Here is a 24,065-nt window from a genome sequence, read left to right as displayed (position 1 = left end):
GCAAAGTTACCCAAATCTTTCTTTGACATTATGGATGATTTTGAATTGAGAGATATTTGGCGAGAAAGAAATGCAGAGGAATATGACTTCACTTTCTTCTCGGACAGGCATCAATCCCTTTCAAGGATTGATTTTATTCTAACCACTAATGATTTGCTTTCTAGGGTCAAGAAAACAAAGATTGCAGCTAGGGTCCTTTCGGACCATAACCCAGTTTGGATGGAGTTGGGAAGGGTAGTGCAGGCAAGAAGGTCTTGGAGATTGAATGAAAACTTATTTAGATATGAAAAGTATATTAATGATTGTAAAAAATTACTATCTGAATATTTTGTTTTGAATATGAATAAGGGTACATCTATGGAATTTGTATGGGATGCAAGCAAAGCGTATATGAGAGGAATTTTGATGAATATAAATAAAACACATAGAAATAAGCAAGGGTTAAAACGAACAGAACTGGAAGAGGAAATTAAGAGAAAAGAGCTGGAGTTAACAATGAACCCAGACGATACAAAGGTTAAGGAAGCTATTAACATATTAAAATCTCAATTTGACATGTTGATCTCTGACCAGGTAGCTACTAATTTATTATATGAAAAACACAATACTTTTTGTAATGCAAACAAACCTGGCAGATGGTTAGCTTATCAGATTAGGAAAAAAAGGAAAACTCGAAATATATCTAAACTGATTTACAGAGGGAAGGAGGTGTTTCAACAGGAAGAGATTCAAAGGCTTTCTGGGAATTTTTTACAGAACTGTATAAAGGGGATAAAATTAATGGTTTAGACATAGACAAATATTTAGACAAAGAGAAAATACCTTCAGTTAGAGAAGAACACAGGCAAAAATTGAATCAACCAATAACCTCGGGGGAAATCCTGCAGGTAATTAAGCAATTAAAGTCAGGGAAAGCACCAGGTACAGATGGCTTGACAGCGGTTTACTATAAAAACTTACAGTTAGAAATGGTAGAACCTCTTAGAGAATTATTTAATATGATTCAAACGGAAGGTAAAGTCCCTCCATCTTGGAAGACAGCGTTTATATCTTTGATACCCAAAGAAGATCAAGATACTACTCAACCCAAAAATTATAGACCTATTTCATTACTGAATGTAGATTATAAAATTTTTACTAAAATATTAGCAAATAGGTTAATGTTGGTCATTCAACAATTGATACATATGGACCAAACAGGTTTTATACAAGGGAGACAGATGAAAAGTAATATCAGATTAATTATTAATGCATTAGAATATTTGGGAAAGAACAACCAGATCCCTGCTGCGTTTATATTTTTGGATGCTGAGAAGGCCTTTGATCGAGTTAACTGGCAATTTCTGCTGAAGATACTGCAAAAAATGCAGATAGGAGATAATTTTTTACAGTCAATTAAAGCAATATACCAACAGCAAACAGCACAAATCATAGTCAATGGAAGTTTAACAGACTCTTTTCAAATTGGAAAAGGTACAAGACAGGGCTGTCCTTTGTCCCCATTATTGTTTATTATAACTTTGGAAGTATTGTTGAATAAAATACGGGGCTTGGATGGTTTAAAAGGGATCAAGATTAGGCAGCAAGAATATAGAGTCCGCGCTTTTGCAGATGATTTGGTCATAATATTGGAACAACCGCAGGAATCCAGTATGGTTTTAATGAATACAATTAATCAATATGGTCAAGTGTCTGGCTTTAAAATAAACTTAGGAAAAACCAAAATATTAGCTATAAATATGAATATTAAACAAAAGGAAGAATTAGGAGTGATGCTAGGATGTGAGGTAGTTAAAAAAGTCAAATATCTTGGAGTTAACATTTTAACTTCAAATGGGAAATTATATAAGCATAATTATGAACCACTTTGGCATAGCATACAGACAGAGATGAAAAAATGGGAGAAATTGCACTTATCTTTGCTGGGTAGGATAGCGGCAGTGAAAATGAACATTTTACCAAAATTTTTATTTCTTTTCCAAATGTTACCTATACTTAAAAAAAAATGCGAACCTTTTAGAATGGCAGAAGGGTATCAACAAATTTGTGTGGGCAGGAAAGAAGCCGAGGGTAAAGATGAAAATAATGCAAGATGTACGTGAGAGAGGAGGATTGAAACTACCTAATTTAAAACTATATTATGATGCAGTGGCATTATCTGTAATTAGTGATTGGACTCATTTAACCAATGATAGAATATTGAATATTGAGGGACACGATCTGGTATTTGGTTGGCATGCTTACCTGTTATTCAACAAAAAATTGGATAAGAATTTTAAAAGTCATATTTTAAGAAATGCTTTATTGCGGGTTTGGAAGAAATACCAATATAAATTAAATGACAAGATTATATGAATATGAATACAGCACAAAAACAGGACAGAATTACTTACAGACAGCCAAGAGTGGCGCAGTGGTTAAATGCAGCACTGCAGGCTACTGCTAGATCAGCAGTTCAGCGGTTCAAATCTCACCGGCTCAGGGTTGACTCAGCCTTCCATCCTTCCGAGGTGGGTAAAATGAGGACCCAGATTGTTGGGGGCAATATGCTGACTCTCTGTAAACCGCTTAGAGAGGGCTGAAAGCCCTATGAAGCGGTATATAAGTCTACTGCTATTGCTATTCTTACCTCGGAAAGGGGGGTATTACAATTAAAATCTTTAGAGGTATTAAAAGAGGAGAAGGTAGTTCAAACATGGTTCCAGTATGGGCAATTACAGGCTAGGTGGAAAATAGATCAAAAAATTGGTTTTATCCAAGTTGAGGATAATCTGTTTAAACAAATAAGAGATCAAAGCTTAATGCATATAAAGAGGATATATAATGTATTAATACAGATAGATTCGGAAACAGAATTAGTTAAAGATTGTATGATAAAATGGGCTCAAAATATTGAGGAACCAATAATGTTGGATACATGGGAAAGAATCTGGGTAAGAAATGTGAAATTTACACAAGCTCAAAATCTGAGAGAAAATTTTTACAAGATGTTCTATAGATGGCATTTAGATCCTAAAAAGTTGGCTTCTATGTATCCGAATGTACAGCCTAAATGTTGGAGGTGTGGTTCTCTCGATGCTACATATTATCATATATGGTGGACCTGCCAAAAGGTTAAGGCATTTTGGATAAAAATATGGTGGGTCATGCAAAATATTTTTAAAAGAAGGATAAAGTTTATTCCTCAGTTATTTTTACTAGGTATATGTACTGACTTTACAGTGGTAGAGACTAATTTGATTCTGCACCTGATAACTGCAGCAAGACTGTTGGTGGCGCAATATTGGAAGAAGGAAGACTTGCCTACAATCCAAGAATGGACATTGAAAGTAACAAACTTAGCCGAGATGGCTAAAATATCGGCATATCTCAAAGATCATTCAAATGAGATATATAAACGAGACTGGAAAAAATGGATTGATTATATACAAAATAAATACGGGACTAAGAAATTCCAGTTAGCCTATGCTTAAGATCAGAAATGATTTAAACTGTTAAAAGTTAGTTCAGTAAGAAGAAGCTAAGGTCAATCTAGAATGTCATTAATTTCTTTATTTCTTTTTTCTCAATAGATTTTAGACTGTGTTAGTTAAAAATCCATACCGTGTACGGGTTCTGGGAAGTCGGGGGGGGGGAAGGAGGAGGTGGGGGTGGGGGGGTGGAGGGAGGGAGGGGCACACACAAAAAAAAATTGTACTTCAATGTCTTAATGATTGACAAATGATGACATATTTGTGTTTGGTTTTTTTTAAAGAAATAAAATAAAATTCTGTAGAAATCAAATTTTCACATTTGGAGGAAATGATATGAATACATGCTCTGTCACGACTGCTGCAGTGGCCACTTACATTCCAAGAATTGTTGGATGTTTACTTACCATTCGGTCAGAACATCAAATGTGATTTGAATGCAAGGCTGACCAGAATAAAAGCACATATATCATAGAACAAAAACTTAAGCAATAACATAATTTCAAATGGATCTGTGTCATGTGTGACTTTTAAAAGCTAATGTAGTTGATGCATCTGAAAAAAAAATGAAATATAGTATAAGGATAAGGTAGTCCTCGGATTATGATGGAACCTGGAATTGTAGTTGCAATCATAAGTTGACACACTATATGACCAGAATCTATTTTACAAATGTTTTTATGATAGTTGTAAAGCAAATCACCACAGCTGTAAAACAAACCATGTGATTGTTAAATTAATTCATTCTTCCAAATGGGAAATTTTATTGGAAACCTGTAAAAATGTCAGAAACTAGAAAAAAACATTGCAAATTATGATCACAAGACTGCAGGATAAACAACAAGTTGACATTGCCAAGTGCCCAAAATGTAATAATAAGACCTGTAGGGATATCAGCAGTTGTAACTTTGAGTACAGGTCATAAGTAGCTTTTTAAAAGTCTGTTGTAACTTCAAATGATTATTAAATGACTTGTCATAAATTGAGGAGTATTGTATTGCACCAAGTTCTTTCTTTCTGGAATATGAAGACAACTGACATATATAGAGAAATATTTGTCTGTTTTAGCCTATTGTTCCACATCCCTAATCTGTCAGAATTGGGATGAGCTATAAATACTGGGAAATAAATAAATAGGTGAGACCACACGGCTTGTTGACCTTGCTACTGATGCAGAACAAGGCCTGCAAGGGGGGCAATGCAAAGTATGCAAGCCTATGCCTCATGGACTGGAAAAAAGGCATTAAAAGCAGCTGTCAGGAAGAGCCTTTATGCTCTTTAAAGAAGAGGCAGCTGATGATGGGTAGGTTCCAGCTTAGTGCTATGGCCTGGATTCAGCACTTTCATATCCTATATTGTTAATTATTAAAATCCAACTGGTTCTTTCTCCTTTATACCAAAATACAGATTCCTGCTTAGAATCAAAGTCATGCAGAACTTAAAATTTTTGGTCAGAACTGATAATGCCAAGTAAAGGGACTAAATAGCCTGAACTAGTGGAAGGAATTTCTTAGTGCCGGTCAGTCTTGTTCAGGAGAGGAATCTGAGAAGTACCCACATATTTTTATTTTGAGCAGTTTCGTTAACAAGATAAAAAATATATATAGTGCGAATTAATATGGTTAAAGATTATATATTTGAGGGTTTCTACAACAGGAAGAGCTTAAATGTATTTCAAATTCAGTTTCCTAAACTGATGCCAAACACAACTGGAAGGCATCCTATAATTGTAGTTGAAATTGCATAGGATTAGCTTTAATGATGGTGTTCTTCAAAAGTTCAGAAAATAAACCTATGAAAAGAGAAATAATGAAGAACAAACCAGGTTAGTCTTCCTTTGTGGAAATTAAAAAAAAAAACAGATTGTCAAATTGACATAGCAATAGCAATAGCAATAGCAGTTAGACTTATATACCGCTTCATAGGGCTTTCAGCCCTCTCTAAGCGGTTTACAGAGTCAGCATATTGCCCCCAACAACAATCCGGGTCCTCATTTTACCCACCTCGGGGGGATGGAAGGCTGAGTCAACCCTGAGCCAGTGAGATTTGAACAGCCAAACTGCAGAACTGCAATCAGCTGAAGTAGCCTGCAGTGCTGCATTTAACCACTGCGCCACCTCGGCTCTTGCATACTGCAACTGTATCAAATCTTGTGTCCTCTGTGTTTTCTACATTATATACAAAGCTGTGAAAGTGAATGTTAATTCTGGTGATACAAGAACCAGAATGGATGCTTTCCTAACAGTACTCATTGTTCCATATACAAACTAATCCACAGTTGTCATTAGTATATGGTGCAATCAATGTGAATTATGGTCACAACATGAAACTGAACTGTTTTGCAGTCAGAGAACGTTCTGATCCACCTACAGAGAAATGACTAGTTCTACTCTTACAGTAGTGTTTCTCTTTAGTAGTATTCTAAAGAGGTAAGAACAATAAAAAACATGAAGTGAGACAGCAAAGAACACCTACAGATGGCACATTTAGCTGCTGATTCATTATATTCCTTCGTAATAGTCAGGCTTCTTCATTGCAGAGGAAGCTTTAAAAATAGCATGGTTATAGTTAAACCTCTTCAACTTTCTGCTAGGGTCGATGCACATGAAACTTCCATTTTTTTTTTGTTCCTCATGTAAATACTAGATACTGTCTAATCAATAATGGGAGAGGGAGGGGATGGTAAAGGTTCAGTATTTTTAAGCACCAAAAACTACATTCATTTTCAGCTTGGGCCATACATTTATTTATTTATTGCCTCTAAGCACTACAGAGATAACAGTGATAGAGGGAAAACAATTTTTTCTCGTATTTATATCTTAGCCTATCAAGGGAATAAATAGCATTGTATAGTTTGGTTTAGTTGTTGATGCTCATGAAATGAATTACTTGATTTAGATGCGACAGTCTAGTGATATATTGAAGACTTACTGGACAGACAGTTTTATAAGTTGAGAGATAATAATTAAATAAATGTTATATATATATGGATATAAAAATATTATTACATTTTAATCTCTTTAAATATTTACCCAAATCTGTTAATCTTTTTTATAAGGTCACTGTTTCACATATTTTAGTTTTCCATAAAAAACAAACATATTAGTGAAGAGATAAAATTCTATAGAATCAAACAACTGGCATTGGAGTAGCTTACATCCTGTGACAATACCTTTAATACTATCAAATAAAATACCCTCCTTTCTCAGATCAATTAAAAATCATATCCAATCTAAATAACCAAGAGTGCAACCAACCATAATAATAATTATGAGCTGTCATGATAATATGGATAATAATTGGATAATATCAAGCATGGGCAAGTTAAAAATGTGATTACTAGAGAATATATGTAAAGAGTGAAAAAAAAGCTAAATGGAAAATTGAATAGTGCAAACGTTATCAAAGCTATCAATACCTGAGACATATATATGATACAATGCACTGTTGGAATTATTAACTGGACACAAGCTGAATTCGACAGTTTGGACTAAAAAACAAGAAAACACATGACTATTCACTATACATTTCATCCCTATAGTGATATTGTATATATTCAAACTGATAAACATACTAAATTTAACTATAGTTCAAAAATAGAAAATGTGGATAATTGTTGTAGCAATATCAAGAGATACAGAAAAAAAGACAAAGAATTGGAGATCACAAAGTATCTGAATAATGAAAAATATTATGGCATAAACTGGCCATGATCATCCCAGTTTTATAGCAAAAAAAATCTTCAAAGCTTAGAAAATATGCTTTTGACAAAATTTCCATCTGTCAATTACAAAAAAACACATGTTTTCTATGCCCATATGATGATATTCTAGGTTCTTGGGATGCTCTTCTTATGTATGAAAGCCAAACTAAAGAACTGGCAGTTGTAATTTCACATTATGTATATAACAACAACTTGAGAACGGAACTCGATATGTAGACAGAAATGCCAAATCCAGTTTAAGTATCTGGTTGGCAGTATGACCAATGTTAGAGTAGTAATTACTACAGTGATGGCTAACTATTTTGTCAAAGCGGGGGGAGCCCTGGGGGGTCCTGCACAGGCATGCCCACACCCATACATGCATAACCCCCACGCATGCATGTGAAACCTTCCCCCTCCTCCCACTTTTTGCACATGATGGATCCGTTTTTCATCCTCCCCAGTCTACAGAGGCCTTCTAGGAGCCTGGGGAGGGTGAAAATGGCCTCCCCCGCCTGCCCAGAGGCCCTCCAGAGGCTTCAGGATGCTTCCTTGAAGCCTCTGGAGAGCGAAAAATGGCCCTATGGGCAACCAGGAAGTCCATTCCTAAACTTCTGGGTTGCCCATAGGGCCATTTTTCACCCACCAGAGGCTTCAGGAGGCTTTCTTGAAGCCTCTGGAGGATGAAAAACAGCCCTATGGGCAATCAGGAAGTCCATTCCTAAACTTTTGCATTGCTGGTAGGGCCATTTTTCACTCTCCGGAGGCTTCAGGGAAGCTTCCAGAGAGAGAAAAATGGCTGAAAATTAAGGCTGAAGTCAGCAGTCCAGCGCACGCATGTGTGCTGGAGCTGACAAGGAAATACCTCACATGCCCTAACAAATGACTCCACGTGCCACCTATGGCACACGTGCCATAGGTTCGCCATTATAGGGTTATTATTTAAAATTGTATGAAGATTCTTCTCTTTTTAGAAACATAGGTTAGTTTGGAATTTACCATTCCTGGTCAATGTGATAGTGGATTATAGCTGAGTAATTCCAAACACTTCTGAATGAAACTGATTTACTACATTCATCAGAGCATTAGAGAGAGCAAGCATTGGTCACTTGGATGATCTGCTGAAAAAGTGTGATGAGGAAGTTGTGATTTTGTTTGTGCTCTTAGGTATCTTGGTAGCTTTTGATATCATTAACCATGGTATCTTGCTGAACTTACTTAAGGAAGAGGCAGCACAGCTTTATTGTAGTTTGTCTCAAGAAACTGAGGAAGGGGATTACTGTGCTATTCTGATATTCCAAGATTCCATTATATCTTTTTGCTGGCAGAGGGCTAGAAACAGATTAATAGAGTTGGAAGGGACCTTATAGGTCATCTAGTCTAACCCCCCAGCTGCAGGAGGATCAGGTGTGTCACAGGTGTGTCTGACATGAGTGACATCGAGCTGGCTACTCCCACCCCTGCCATGCCAACTTGGCCGCCAAAAGTCAAACACAGCCCTGATGCAGCTCTCAATGAAATCGAGTTTGATGGCTCATGAAGTGGGAAACCTAATGTTGTCAGACTGCAGAATTACCTTTTTGTGCTTCTGAACTCTCTACCAAATTGTTACAGAATTTTGAGGTTTCCAATGTATCATTCAGAGCCAAGTGTCAGGTCCAAGGAATATCATGTGAGTGACACCTTCTGCATCCTGGAAAAGCTGTAGCTGAAAGTTTTCCTGCTAAACCTTGGGTTCTGTAGGCTTTTTTTTTCACATGTGAAATTCTGTGATTATATTCCAGGGACTGATATTTCTTTTCTGGGTCATAATGATGAGCCTATTTTCCATCACTTTCACAATGGTGTTGAAGAATTTCCTCATCTTCATTCTCCTAGTGTGACAACAATTACCGGCAAATTTCAACTCATGAAGCTTTCATCTCTCCTATCAGCTTGTAAGGAACTTTCTGACACCATCTTGCATAAACCTGATATTGAAGAACCTCAATAATGTGATCCATACACTTTAGTGAGGCACTAAGCTTGGCAGAAATTTCCCTTTCAGTGCCCTGCTAATTGTCCAACAACTTTTTCATGTAAAACTCATTTTGCTATCACAGATTGCCCACTTTATATTCAATCACACCAATAAACTATTTACATATTTTTTTGGTCTAACAACATACCATTTTTATCTCAATACAGTTATCACATGACTTTGTGAACAATAGCAATACCATATTTTCTCACGCCACTGAGGAATAGATGCCAAAGACGATATCAGAACTTCCAGCACTTCAGACATCTGTTGGCAATTTATAACATTGGAAGTATTACTTTTCATTCATCCCTCATATGATTCAGAGTTAAAAAAAACTCAGATTTACTATGTATATTTCAAATAAGCATACATTTAGCAACTTCCTGACCATTCATATGCCATAATCATAAACACGAACCCATTTACAATTAATTGTAACATAAATTTAATATACTGTATCTCCCACTCAGCCCAATATAATATCTACAATACAAACACTAGCACTGATGATATTACCTAAATGTTTGTGAGAAAACAATCAAGTTCAAAGAGCACCAAGGACCCCTCACAATACAAGCATTACGTATCTTAAAACAGGAATGGTTTTTTAAAAAGATTAATGATAATTAATTGAAAATTGAGGACCTTAACATTTTTTCTCCTTTCCCAAAATTTGTAGGCATGTACTAAAGGAATTTCCTTATAAATCCCATTTACTTTAGCAGCAGAGTGAAAAACAAACAGCTGCAGATTGACTCTTAGGTGATGTTTAGAAGACAAATAGGACATGAAAGCTTTGAAATATTATAAAAATAGTTTAGACCAAGGTTTTGCTAACAGCTAGTGCTTTACAGGCCTCTCTAAATGGTTTATAGAGTCAACATATTTTCCCCAATAATCTGGGTCTTCATATTTAATCTCTTAAATTTTAATTATTTCTCATAGTCTTGTTTGAACAGAGATTCTTATATTCCTTCCTTTAAAAAAAGACACTAAATTCAGACAAACATAAGGAATTAGAAAGTGCATTCACATGATGCTGTGTCATAATTGAAAAGATGACATTTTTAATAATACATTTGAAGGCATGGCATTAAAGAAAAAGATTTAGATAAAGAAGCAAGTACATTGGGTTTTTAATCAGGTATGGCTTTAAAGCTTCTTGCTAATAAGCTCCGACACATACTGGGAGCCAATACATGTATAATTATTAGGAAGTTTCATAATGCTCTTAATTAAGCAAAATCAAGGAAGTCTAAATCTAAATATAAAAATCCAGTATCTTAACAGCTTTGTAGCAAAGTCTAAATTTAGATGTAACTTAGTTATGCACTGCCATTACACTTCTTTAATAAAATGTACTGTTTATCATAAATATTGGTGCTTCTGTGAATAATTTATAGGCAGGTTGGATAAATGGCTCTTAGCATTGTAAATAATTCCCTTTTGACAATATTCACAGAACTAAGGTATGAATGACATTCATCCAAGTTAAACATTCTTATATTCACTAGAAAAGTCTTATGCCTTATGTGACAGCATATGATGTAAAAATATGCTATTAGCATAATAATTAAAAAGGGCCAACAGATTTCTCTTAAGTCCCATCATAGTTGCATTACTTTACTAGCTGGATACCTGTGCTTCACTTCAAAACCATGTGATCGGGCCAGCCCACAGGCCGGATGAGTCACGTACTAGCCATGCCCATATTAAACAACTGACAGTTGGAACAGAGTTCCTTTCAAGTGGGGAGGGGGAGTAGAATGTCTAATTCCTTAGCATTGACATGTGTTAATATAATACTGTATAACGAATACTGATGATCCGATGGTCATTTCAAAAAATCCTTTCTTAGTGAGCACCTAGAAGCCAAGAGGAACATACATGCCAAATTTCAAGTTTGTAGAGATTTCATGATGATGCATGGGTGATATTTTGCTTTTATATATATAGATAACATTTTCTCTGCTTTCATTATTTCACTTGTAGGAACATCAAATCCACATATCATTCTTTTATTGCAAGGATGGTCCACTATTTATTGAACATGGATGTTCACAAGTTTGTAATCAATTTACACGGGCAGCCATCTCAACTCGTGACTTTTTACACATACATATATACATACATACATACATACATACATACATACATACATTCAAACATACATACATAATATCTATCATCTATCTATCTATCTATCTATCTATCTATCTATCTATCTATCTATCTATCATCTATCTATCTGTCATCTACCTACCTACCTACCTACCTACCTACTTACTTACCTACCTACCTACCTACTTACCTACCTACCTACCTATCTATCTATCTTTGCAACTTTGGAAGGCTGTGTAGGTCACAAATGATAATCACATGACTGCAGGACTCTGCAAATGCAGTACAGGTATGAGTTACAACCATAATAGAACCTACCCATTACAGTTGAAAGTGAACTGCCTTTCTTAATGAGTCCCCATCCTTGCTCTCCCAAATGCATTTATTGCCTCAGGAGATCCTGGGGGGCTTGTGCAGGCGCGTCCATCTACAGCTACTAGACCATCTATGGTAATGGGGGAGAGGAGAATGTGGAAGCTAGTGGGATGGGAGAGTCAGCCCAATGCCTATGAACAGGTTGGAGGGAAAACAGACAGGGGCATGCTGCAGTATCTCTGCAGTCAGTCATAAGGGGTGCACAAGAGCACCATAGGGGTTTTGCAACAGACATAACTTTGTGACTAGGTAATAAATACCTTTGGGAGAACTTGTCATAGTTTTGGACCATTGCTAAGTGACCAGTCATAAGTTGAGAACTACCTGTAAATGTGAGACAGTTGCCAAGTACCCAGATCATGATCATATGATCATGGTGATCTTGTGACTGTCATAGATTTGAGGACTTCTTGTAACTTTTTCAGTGCTACTATAATCACATTGTTGAAGGTTGAAGACTACTGTATTTTTCAGAGTATAAGATGCACCTTTTTCCCTCAAAAAAGAGGCTGAAAATCTGAGTGCATCTTATACACTAAATACAGCATTTTTTGCCTCCAGAAACTCCTTCCTCTTCACCAAAATGGCTGTGCGTATCCTTTAGGAGGCTCCCAGAAGGCTCCTGGGGGCTGGGGAACACAAAATTGAGCAGAAAACAGGCAATTTTTGCCCCCCAGCCCCCAGGAGCACTCTATAAGCCCCCCAGGCTATGCATGCCTTTTTTTTTGACAAAAATAAGCCCATTTTCATGAAAAACTGGCTGGTTTTTGCTTGTTTTTGTCCTCCCCCTATCCTCCCAGTACCCAGGAGCACTCTAAAAGCCTCCTAAAGGCTATGCATACCCTTTTCTTTGTCAAAAAATGGGCCCGTTTTTGCAAAAAGTAGGCCATTTTGGGGAGGTCTGCAGAATGCAAAAAAAATTTTTTTAATTTGCCTCTTCAAAATCTTGGTGCATTTTATACTCTAGTGCGTCTTATACTCTGAAAAATACGGTACTTATAATATGCCTTCATCTGCATCTTAATGCCTTTTTTTACAAAATATAATGTTATTAAAGATTATAATTGCAATAATAAAAGTATAAATTAAAAAGTAGAAAGGGGAGAGAGGGAGGGAGGGAGGAAGGAAGGGATTTGCAACCTACATCACAAGTATAAACAATTTTGGCAATTTTTCACCGCTTCTTAATTTGTAACCAATGAAATCTTCATCCTGCATCCCATCTTTTATGTATAAATATATTCATAAAGCATTATCATTTCAGACCTGGTGCCAGAAAGTTCATTAAGAGTTGCCAATAATAACACATATTTTAACTGTGATCAAATAGACCAATTTTATATTCCTTTCTTTTACTAGCAATCTTAAACTCTAGCTCATTCAAGTAATGTTATAGAACTTCTTTTCATTTCTTTGCTTACCCTTTCTCATAAGATTCACCCAAGCTTTAACAAACTTCTTTTGCAAATCCAATATAAAAGTATTAACTAGGTCACTTTTTTGATTTATTATTTGTAATTCCTTTTTTATTTTTAAAGTATAAACTGATTTCTTTTGTATGCCTAATTAAACATGTTTTCCCATATCACCCTTGCAGCTTGTGATTTATAGATCCACTTTCAGTGCTGGTGCTTCATTCCACTCGGTTTCTGTCTTGTCAGATAAAACTTATTCCTCTTCCACCATTTCTTTCACACAAACTATTCACAGAAGCAAACATTGCAAGTGACACTTGACATTAACTTCTGATTACATTTTTCCAAAATATCTACCAATATTTTCAGTGTTATGATATTTAATCAGGTTTATGTATTCTTCTCCCTTTAATTAAAACCTTTAGTTCCCTCTAGTGTTCAAGTTTTTTAAATTCTTTACATCTTTTTTCTGTTATAGAAAAACATGCAAATGAACTTTCCCATGGAAAGAATTCTTTATAATTAACTCCAAGATCTTATTTAAAATTTATCTGCATGCCCAATCCATTTATAACTGTATAAAATCATGGTCTTAATTACCTTTTTTCTATTTATTTTATTCTTAAGCTTTTAGTTAAAATGTGTTTTGTTAAAGTTTGAAAGCACTTACCTGGTATTTTCACCCTTATCAATCCAAAGGTTTCTAATAGCTGAAAAGAAATCAGTAAGCAATATCGAAATGAAATTAGAATAGGAAGTATGTAAATGTAGTTTCCTTTTAAAGGCACCAATTGTGATTTGAAGAGGATGGCTATTCCTACAACTCCCAGTGCTCAAAACTGGTTGGAGATTGCTGTCTCGAGGTCTCCTCATGAGTAGCAATGATCTATAGCACTTGTGGGCGATCTCCCATCCTCTTAAGAAGTGTGTTGGCTCAGTGGCTTAATGATGCTGAAGATGATCTCTACGCCAGCAGTTTGAATCCTAACACTATGTAGTATGGTGAGCTCCCATCACTCGCCTGAGCTTCTGCTCACCTAGCAGTTTGAAAGCATGTTGTGTACAAGTAGATAAATAGATACATTTTTGTGGGGAGACAAGCCAGTGCTTTGTGTGGCAGTTAGAATCCTGCTGTCACTGAACCTTCCCAGTTACGACGCCTATTTGTGAGGCAGATTTCATGGAAGGAGAAGGACCTTGGATGATGCTGCAGGGAAAGCCACTTGCCTTTTTTTCTGGTGCGAAGTTAGCTTGCCTCTTGTGGTGCACAGTGGAAAGCGCTTAAGCATGTACCTAATAGAGTTGGTAAACAGGCAGCCAAGTATTATTCTGCATTAGCATTGTAGTCTCCTGACCAATATAACAATGCCATATGCTAAATAAATAAATAAATCCCATCCTTTCTTTGTCATAGGTATGAAGAGCCAGTCTACTCACCAGCTCTTCATTCTTCACACAGTCATCGGCTCTGCTTTTCAGAAAGATGTCTTCAGTCCACAATTTCTTCCTCTGGAAGCCCTGTGTTATGTCTGTCTGAAGCTGAAATAACCCAAGAATAGCTTAAGGTGCTCCAGTATGGATGTGAAGTTTTCTCTACTTTTCTCTTCACTTCTTTAACATGTGCAGAGCAGGGAATATAAGATGTGTTGATACATGCCGGGGAGGTAGCTGGAAATGATGCATTCCATGCCAACCATCTTGTGGCTCCAAGTAGTTCTGCTAGTTTCTTGGGAGATCACCCTCTTCAGTATGCTTCCTGTCCCTCAGTTTTCTTTTAGCTGTAAGAAAAACAGGATCTCTTGCTTCTGCAGCCACTGTTTTAAAAAACATGGATTTGTGAAATCTAGAGCACAAAGCCTAGAAACCAACCAGTCTGTGTCAGCAATGGATTGTAATCGAACGTGTAAATTGAAAAATTCAGCTCTTGTACTTCTGCAGCCTGACTGGCAGGGAATTTACTTCCTTCTTTGCTTCCTCTCCTCTCATTATGTTGTTAGGATAATTTACAGCTTCCCCACCAATCCCCACAATAAACCCCTTTTCTCAATCTAACACTTCAGTAGCACTTATTCACTGGCTGCATCTTGTCTGCACAAATCTGGAGGACCACTACTAGATACCAAAGTTTCAAGGAATAGCAACAAACAAATCATTCAGCAGTGCAATGGGAAAGAAAAAAAAAGCACGGTGTATACAATGACCAGGGACTTGCGCATTGACACTGGAGGATGTCTTTCACATGCTGAATGATGTAGGGTACGGTTAGAATTTCAGTTGAGAGAACCACCTTCCATATCAACCAGCCCTCAAAATGTTACACGTTAAAGTTACATGGACAGCAGTATAGCATGAACCCATTCAGAAGACAAAGCATAGGTATCCTTTGGGAAAGCAAGATTTAGGGTGACACAATTTCTTGCTGACTCCAAAAAGGGAGGGGAGCATATAAGCCTCCCTCTGTATAGATGTCATCAGGATACAAAACTAAGTGGTTCATTTCATAATGAAATTATATTTGAAAAACAAATGCCAAAAGCCAATAAACAACTACTATTTGATACACAATGTATGTATATTTTCTAAAAAATGTTCAAAAAGGATTCCTTTAGAGTCTATTGCACTTCTTTATCAAATCTGAAGGCCAGGAATGTTACCACACTGTGACTTTTTCTAAAATAGATCCAGTGGTGGGATTCAGCCAGTTCGCATCAGAGAACCGATTGTTAACTTTCTGAGCAGCTTGGTGAACTGGCTGTTGGAAGAAATCATTAGGGCAGAGAACCAGTTGTTAAATTATTTGAATCCCACCACTGAATAGATCCAAAAGTTCACAGTAACAATAGTCTCTCACACTTATCAAATGCCATTTGCTTCCTTAGAAATGCCAACATTAAGCTACTCATTTCAAAGACTTCCACACTGCTATGTCTCTGAAGCAATAGCAATAGCAGTAGACTTAGCAGTAGACTTATATACCGCTTCATAGGGCTTTCAGCCCTCTCTAAGCGGTTTACAGAGAGTCAGCATATTGCCCCCAACAATCCGGGTCCTCATTTTACCCACCTCGGAAGGATGGAAGGCTGAGTCAACCCTGAGCCGGTGAGATTTGAACCGCTGAACTGCTGATCTAGCAGTAGCCTGCAGTGCTGCATTTAACCACTGCGCCACCTCGGCTCTGAAGAAAGTAGGTTACTGGATAACTAAATGCAAAGCACATTATTCACAACAGCCAGCAATGTTGTGGAGCACATTTACTTCTGTATTAGCAGTAAAACTCAGAACTGGTACAAAGAAAGTGATGAAGAAGAGCTATAAAAAGATTTGTGAGAATATTTTCCACATGCATAGACTTGCAGTGAGTCCTATGTACGCATGTAAAGAAGAAAACTAATGTGCATTACAGAACTTACATTCTGAAAGTATGTTTTTCTACATTTTAAAATACTGTTAGTTCTGAAATTTTCCAGAACATTCTGAGCATAGTGTAATGTACACATAACTGCAAAAATGTTTTATTTGTCATGTAATATCACTTCCTGAGAACATACATATTTGGTTTTGTTAATAAATCATAGTTTATGTGTTTAGGATTCATGAAGGACCTGGGCAACTACAGCTTCTTTAACACAGTATCGATGCAGTACTAATAGACCAAGACAATCTATGGGGTAACTAATGAATAAAATTGCTCTGACAATATATTACAGAAAGTTATTTCCATCCTGTATTCTTTTTTTAATTAAAACTTTTATTTTTATTTTTCAAAACAGACATAACACAAAAAATCCTCTTTCTTTACATACTGTAGAAAGTGTATCAGTTGGTTACAAAAAACACTTGTGCATTTCTTTCATAGTCACCTATGATTCATATTAATTCTAGTATTTTAAATCAAATATATTTGTACACGTTACCATCATCCATTCTCATTTCACTATAATTGTTAAAATGTCCTTCATCATAAAACATACCAAAACTCAAGACATAACCACATACTGGCATCTCATTTGCTATTTCTAGTATCCCAATAACACTATTCCTTATGGCCTATTCTAGCTAAACATCAATAACATTTAGTAACAAAGGTTTCTAATCTTCCTTTCCAAATCACTGTTTACAATTTACATCCAATTTCCCCATGTTGTACCCATACCTATATACACATTGTTATCATTATCTTTCCTTTATTTGACTATATCCATTATCATAATTTAGTTCTTTTTTATTAATCTTTATATGTAACCAAAGCATTTCTTATCTTCCTTTCATAGGTACCATTCAATATTCATATCCAATTACTACTTGTTATACCAATACATATGTGTACATTATTATCATTTTATGGTTATTTAACCATAACTATTGTCACCAAATTTCACTAAGTCCAACTAGTTTTAGATTAAACACTTTCATTTATCAACCTGTATCTTTCCAGTAGCAAATGAGTGGCATCAGTCCTCTAATTGTCTCCTTAATCAAGTTTGTATGGATTCTTCTTTGCAACTCATTGTTTATTGATTCTCTCATGTAATTTCGATGCCCTTCTTCTTTTTCCTTAATCAGCTTGTCTTTAATTGTCAATGTTGTTATCGATGGTGTTATTAATAAAATTTCTCCCTTTAAGTCCATAAGTTCTTTTATTTTTTCTTCTTCTGTGTCTTGCCATCTAGGGTAGGGTTCCCATCCATCTAGTTCCCCTTTCCATACTCCACTTTTTCCATTTCCAGACAGAAACCATTCACCATAGATGTCAGCAGATTTGATTTCTTTGTAGTCATTTTTCTCTTTATTGCTTGGGACTCTACCCTCTATTTTTCCCATTTGATAAGCATATCCATCCTTTTCATCATATTTTTCTGTTATGTGCTCTAATTTTTCAAACATTTTCTCAACTGTATTTGATAGTTTCTGTATTGCAAACATTATCTCTTGCAAGCTGACAATTTCTCTCTGTTGTTGTAAATAAGCCATTGTTTCCAGCTGTTAAAACACTGCTGCTCTGACTTGGAAGATTTTTACAAGGTTATACCTAGGTTCACCATGAGATCTCTGGTTAAGGATATACTTCAAAGGAACATTTGTATAAACAAATGGTGCTTTACTTCTTATCACTTTCTATAAACAAACTGTGAGTCTTTAAAGTTCCGGACCAGGATAATCAGTAGTGAAAGTAAAAGTATTTTGTTTTCAATACTCAAGTTTCCAGTCTTCAAGTAGCAGTGTTACCTCTCCCTTTGTTGTTACAATTGTTGCAATTCTATTTGTTCTTTTTGTATCTTTTAATATTCTAAATTAAAAAAATCAAATTCTTACATGAAATAGAAAAGAAAGAGTAAAAGATACATGTAGTGATGAATAAGGAGACGTTTAGTCCGTAGGCTGTGAAAATAACAGTAAAAATTATAGAAGAAGAAAACTTGATCCAATCATTTCAAACAGTTTGCATAAATTCCAACCATGAAAATAACGTTTAAAAATTAAGATAACACACTGACCAAAACCATCCAAAGCTTAATTCTGCCGCTTATTTCTTTTATTCTTAGATTTAAATTAGCTTTACATTTTTTATAGGCAGGCTCTTTTAAAACGGATAAAAATTCCTCACGAGCTGGAAACACTTTCTCTTCCATTTCCTCCTGTTTTGGAGCCATCCCTAGTTCGTCGGCCTGGGGGCTGAGCTTTTAACGTCAGCTAAGAGACCTTCTCCTGCATCAATCAGGGAGTTTACAATGTCCCTGTGATCAGCAGAACATAGTCTTCCTGTTTACCATCTCTACGGGATGGTTTAGGTCCGATTGGACCACCCAGCAATAAAAGTATTGGCGGCGATCTTGGAGCATCGAGATCGGGCGACCATTTCATAGTGACGTAGGCTCCTCCTCCATCCTGTATTCTTGATACTCATTTTGTATTCTATAAAATATTTAGAATATTTGAGAAAAATTGTTCCTACAGCAAAGAATTCAAACATTAATAAGTTCCAAATTCCATTGTTAAAACATCCAGTATTTTTTGTTGTACTTGTTTCAGTATTTCTCTTTAGTTGCAAGTTTGCTTTTATTGTACATTGTACTTGTCTAGTTCTTACAGCAAAATTTAGCAATCCATGATGCAATGAGGGTTTTGTTTTTCAGCCAGCTTTATCACAGACCCAGACTCTGGTTAGGGCCAAGATGACTAGCCCAAGGTCATCCAGCTGGCTTCTGTGCCTAAAGGAGAACTAGAACCAAGTGCCCATATTTAATCACTACATAATATTGGTTCTTATTTAGGCTCTTTTGTATTAACAGTATACAGGTAGTCCTCGAGTTATGATAAATGGGACCAGCAATAACTGCTAAGCAAGGCATATTATGCCTGGTTTTATCACCTTTTTTTTGCAATGGTTAAGCAAATCATTGCAGTTAATGGAATCTGTCGTTAAGCAAATCAGGTTTCCACACATTAACTTTGTTTGTTGGAAGCCGCCTGGAAAGCAAATGGTGATTACATAACCATGGGACAGTGCAACCATCATAAATACATGGATGATTGCTAAGTGCATAAATTTTGATCATGTTACTGTGAAGACGCTTCAATAGTCTTTAAGTGCAAGATCCAGTTCTAGTCACTTTTCAGTGTCTTTGCAACTTGGAACAGTTGCTAAATGAATGGTTGCAAGTTGAAGGCTACCTATTCAATAGTCTTCTAGCATAATTTCTGAAAAACGTTGGAATAAGAAAAGTATACATGCCCATGTGTGTGTGTGTGTGCGCGCGTGCATGGATGCGTATACACATACTTACAAAGATGCCATTATATTCAAAGAATTCCCAGGAACAGTAAGCAGAGGACTAACATATCCACAGGTTGAATAGTGGCAAAAGATCTGTTTTTAAAACTGGGATAATATATACAAGACAAAATAGGATTTCACTCTCAATTAGAAGATTTTATTTCCTGAATTCTATCCCAATGTGCTGACAGCTTTACCAGCAAATAGAGCATAAAAAACCATACATGGTTAGATGAATTATGAACACACACACACACTTTTAAGTCATAACACCCCCCCCTGCCGCCACACTGCCCGCTAAAGAACATATGTGGGCAGGCACCTGAAAAAGACAGGGAAATAACAAAGGCTTGACAGTGCATCTATGATCCAGTAAAACATTAGCAATACTTTCTGATTTAAATGTAGTAGAAGAGGAAGAGCATGAATGATTTTGGAAAGGAAGGGTACAAGGAAATGTCAGAGGTAAATGGATAACAAAAAGCCAAAAGGGATTAGAACCTGAACAAGCAAATGAGAGAGAAGGCAAAAGTATAAATATAAAAAGAAATTGGCAATTAGGAAAAATGAGAGGTTTTGGAACAGGAAAAAAGGTTCCAAGATGCAACTAATGGATTCTATATGGAGCTGACTTGTTTAATGCAAACAACATTTAACTGGTGCTTATATCAATGCTTTCAATGAAGAGATGCTCTGAACACATACTCCATCTTACTATGGCACCCTCTGCATTTTTGTGCAACCGGCTGGATCAAGGAAAACCAAACTAATTATAACTAAACTCACAGCTGCTAATGCATTCTAAGTTCACTTTTCTGTGGGCTGAAATGCATGTTACTTTTGTGTGTGTGTTATTTCCTTGGATATGCTGCTGAAATACCCAAACCTTTGAGGATACTTTGGTTCAAAGCTTAGCTGACTTTACAAAGCTTAAATTCACTTCATTCAGTTTTAAGTTCAGGCCTCATTTCACTGTGATTTCATCAAGAAACATACAAAAACTCTAATTGAAAAAAAAACATTATAAATTAACAATAGGGCAATCTTTTGACTACCAAACCTTCAGGCTGCTGTCAAACAAAAGGCAGACTATTTCATTTTAATATAAAAAACTGCATCTGTTAACCTACAACACATGAGAAAGCTACAGAACTCCTTCAACTAACAGTTTACTTCTCACTAAATGAGAGGTTCAACATGATCCATTTAGGAAATGGTTTATGGTAGGATTGTGCAAAGTATTTTATTGCACTGAAACTAAAAAGGGTTTTGTTTTCTTCACAATCTAATTCAAAGTAAGGAATGCATTTCACTTTAGTTTCAAAATGAACATAGGAAGAACTGTGTTCACATACTATGCCCCGAGTAGCTTACAAGAACATAGGCAACACTAACATTGAAAGAAATAAGGGTTAAAATATTTTTAGGTGTTTCAAAAAGAGAAGTCTGCAAATATAATATCTAAAAGCTAAAATGCAACTATCAGTTTATACTATAAATAGTTCTACTATTTATCTTCAAAAAATATTGTAGACAGAAGTCCTCCAAAATTGACTATCAACAATACCATTAAATAAAAACACATAGAAAAGCCAGCACTGATCAATTTAACCCATATATTAAAAATCAATAGTACAGTTAATATCAGAACAGCTTAATAAAACCCACTTAAGGAAAAGACTAGAAAGAACTAATACAGTATTTAGGACCTTGGACATATGAAGTTTCTATAGTAACCCCTTGTCCCCTTGTGAGGACAAGACACTCTTTTGGTCAGCTAAGGAAATATGGACAAGTAACAACAGCCAGAGTTATTGAACTTAATAAGCAGGTTAGTTGACACGAATAAAAGCAATCCTTGATAGTGATTGTGTCAGAAACAATTGGACAGCTGTACTTATGACAACTGAAATCTCCTGATGGTCTTCATCGTGGCCATATGTAGCCTGAACTGCAGTAACTATATGAGCCCTCTTTATAATATGAATAGGTAATGTCCATCCTTACATCTGGGACATTTGCCAACATCTTTTTTGGAGACTAAAACATTCCTGGATGAATATTTTCTCTTTAGAAAAACTTGGAACTCAGGACAACACAATTCAACAAAATGAGGGTAATGGTGGGTTGTTGTTTTTTTTTTCATTTTATAAAGTGGGGTCATTCAACCAGGTCACCTAACATGCAAAGGTTGCCCCAAAAGATACAGCTGCTACTTATCTCTGTCTGGCCAAATAAAAGAGACAACCATTAGCTCCTAATTTTTCTCAACATGAATGGGTGCCTTTATGTAGCCTTTTCTTTTGGAAATGGACAATATACAACAATATTGAAGCTTAGTTTTAAAAGAAATCCAATTTTGAATAAAAATTTGCATGTGAGGGTGTCCCAGATACAATCTTAAAACTGTAAGTGGAATTTTATAATCATTGGAGGATTTAATGTGGATTGGAAGATAGCTTTTCTGCAGCATATAGATGTACTAAGTACATTTAATATGTACTTAGGAGAGCAAGGAAAGAATTGTTCCAGAGAGGACTAGTGAATCTCTCTCTCTCTCTCTCTCTCTCTCTCTCTCTCTCTCTCTCTCTCTCTCTCTCTCTCTCTCTCTCTCTCTCTCTCTCTCTCTCTCACACACACACACACACACACACACAGAAACAGAATTATTGCATTGTTTCTTATTTTCTAGCTAGAATAATAAAACAAGAAAATGAAGATGCACTTTCCTAGTCCTATTTCAGAATCTTTGAAGGGTAAGAATTCTTTTATAGCTTTGTACATGAAGTATCATCTTCTGCGGCACTTTATTTATTTTGAGGAGGACTCCTTTTAACTTACCATGGTAGGATGTGGCTATTTAAGAGGTCGCTCCTCTAATGAATTTGAATGGGAGGAAAACCCCACCACTTTACCTTCAAGCCTTTCTCTTTTCACAATCCACTGACTTGAGAAAGCAGCAAGGTAGGCAAGGCTGTAGGGAGGACGGTTTTTCCCCGTTTCAGCATTTTGTGCCCATCAGATCAATAGCCAGAGGCTGCCTCCTCCGGCGCGAAGAGGACCTGCCTGTCAGAAGCAGCCTGAGCTCTCTCACCCCTCCTCCCTCCCCAATAGCTGGGCGTTTGGGCTTTTTTTTCCCCTACCGCTTGTCACACGAACAAGCCGCTCACTCACCGCCTGTGATCTGTGCAGGGCCAAAGCACAGCGCCAATTGGAACCACAAGACCACCAGGGAGAGTTTAGACTGGCAACGCTGAAACAGCGGCGGAGGCGGCGGCGGCAGCGGCTGCTCTAGGAAGGGATCCCGGCTGTTCGGGTTCATTCCATGATACATCTTTCATCCGCAAAGGGCATCCGGATTGAAACGGTCTGCAAACAGAGCAGGCAATCAGCTTTAGCGGGGGGAGAAGGAGGGGGCGGTTTCCTCCGCGCAACTCCCCCCCGGTCCGATCGAAACGGGGGGGGGGACACTTTTCTTGGGCTTCTTGCCTGCACATGGAACCGAAGCCATCCCCCAGCCCAGTTACCCCCATTCGGCTCTCCTGCGCTGCCTGCTGGCAGGATGGGAGCACTGCGGTGCAAAAAGAAGGGAGGGGGGAACCCGGTCTCCTAAAACAATTCGTCCCCCGCTTTTCTTGTCTCAGGAGATGTGACGGATCCACCTCGGGAAAACGCAATCCTTTTTTTCCCCTTCTCCCGGTGCAGGGATGGACGAAAAAAAAAAAAGATCCCGGCGATAATGGACACGCCGGACCTGTCTCCACCACGTCCCCCTGGCTGGCCCTTGGGTGGTGGACGACAACACGACACAGTTTTTCTCCCAACTGAACCCCGCCCCCTCCCACCTCCAGTTCCTCCGAAGATACGCTTGGTCATTTGCAAAAGAGCACCTCCGAGTGCTCTTTTGCAAGGCGATATTTAAAATAAAATTAAAGACCCCGGGATGGCGGTGGAAGCAACACTGTAAAGTTATTTCCCCTCACGTCGCACCTTCTTTAGTCCCCCCCCCCAAGCCCCTGCTTCGCGACGAGTCCCAGGATTCGCCTTTTTTTCACCTTCCCTCCCCGCCCCCACCGGATTTTACAGGGGATCCTTTAGGCTTCAGAGTCCTTACCTAGAGGGCTGCCTGCCTGCATGGAGCATCCGTCTTTCCCCCAGCCGGGCGCACCGCCCGCCTCCGCCG

General features: G+C 37.1%; 1 protein-coding gene across 1 annotated transcript in view; it reads right to left on the bottom strand.

Annotated features, from left to right (window-relative positions):
* SUSD4 (sushi domain containing 4) overlaps positions 1 to 23,216 on the bottom strand; it is an 88,115-nt gene extending 64,899 nt beyond the window's left edge. The window contains 1 exon segment of the mRNA XM_032216812.1: positions 23,057 to 23,216. Within this exon segment, the coding sequence (XP_032072703.1) occupies positions 23,057 to 23,216 (160 nt within the window).
* Positions 23,217 to 24,065: the final 849 nt, after the last annotated feature.

This window comes from Thamnophis elegans, chromosome 4 (genome assembly GCF_009769535.1).
Source record: "Thamnophis elegans isolate rThaEle1 chromosome 4, rThaEle1.pri, whole genome shotgun sequence".
Taxonomy (NCBI): domain Eukaryota; kingdom Metazoa; phylum Chordata; class Lepidosauria; order Squamata; family Colubridae; genus Thamnophis; species Thamnophis elegans.
Note: the sequence above shows the minus strand (reverse complement) of the source record. Positions and strands in the feature narration are given on the sequence as shown.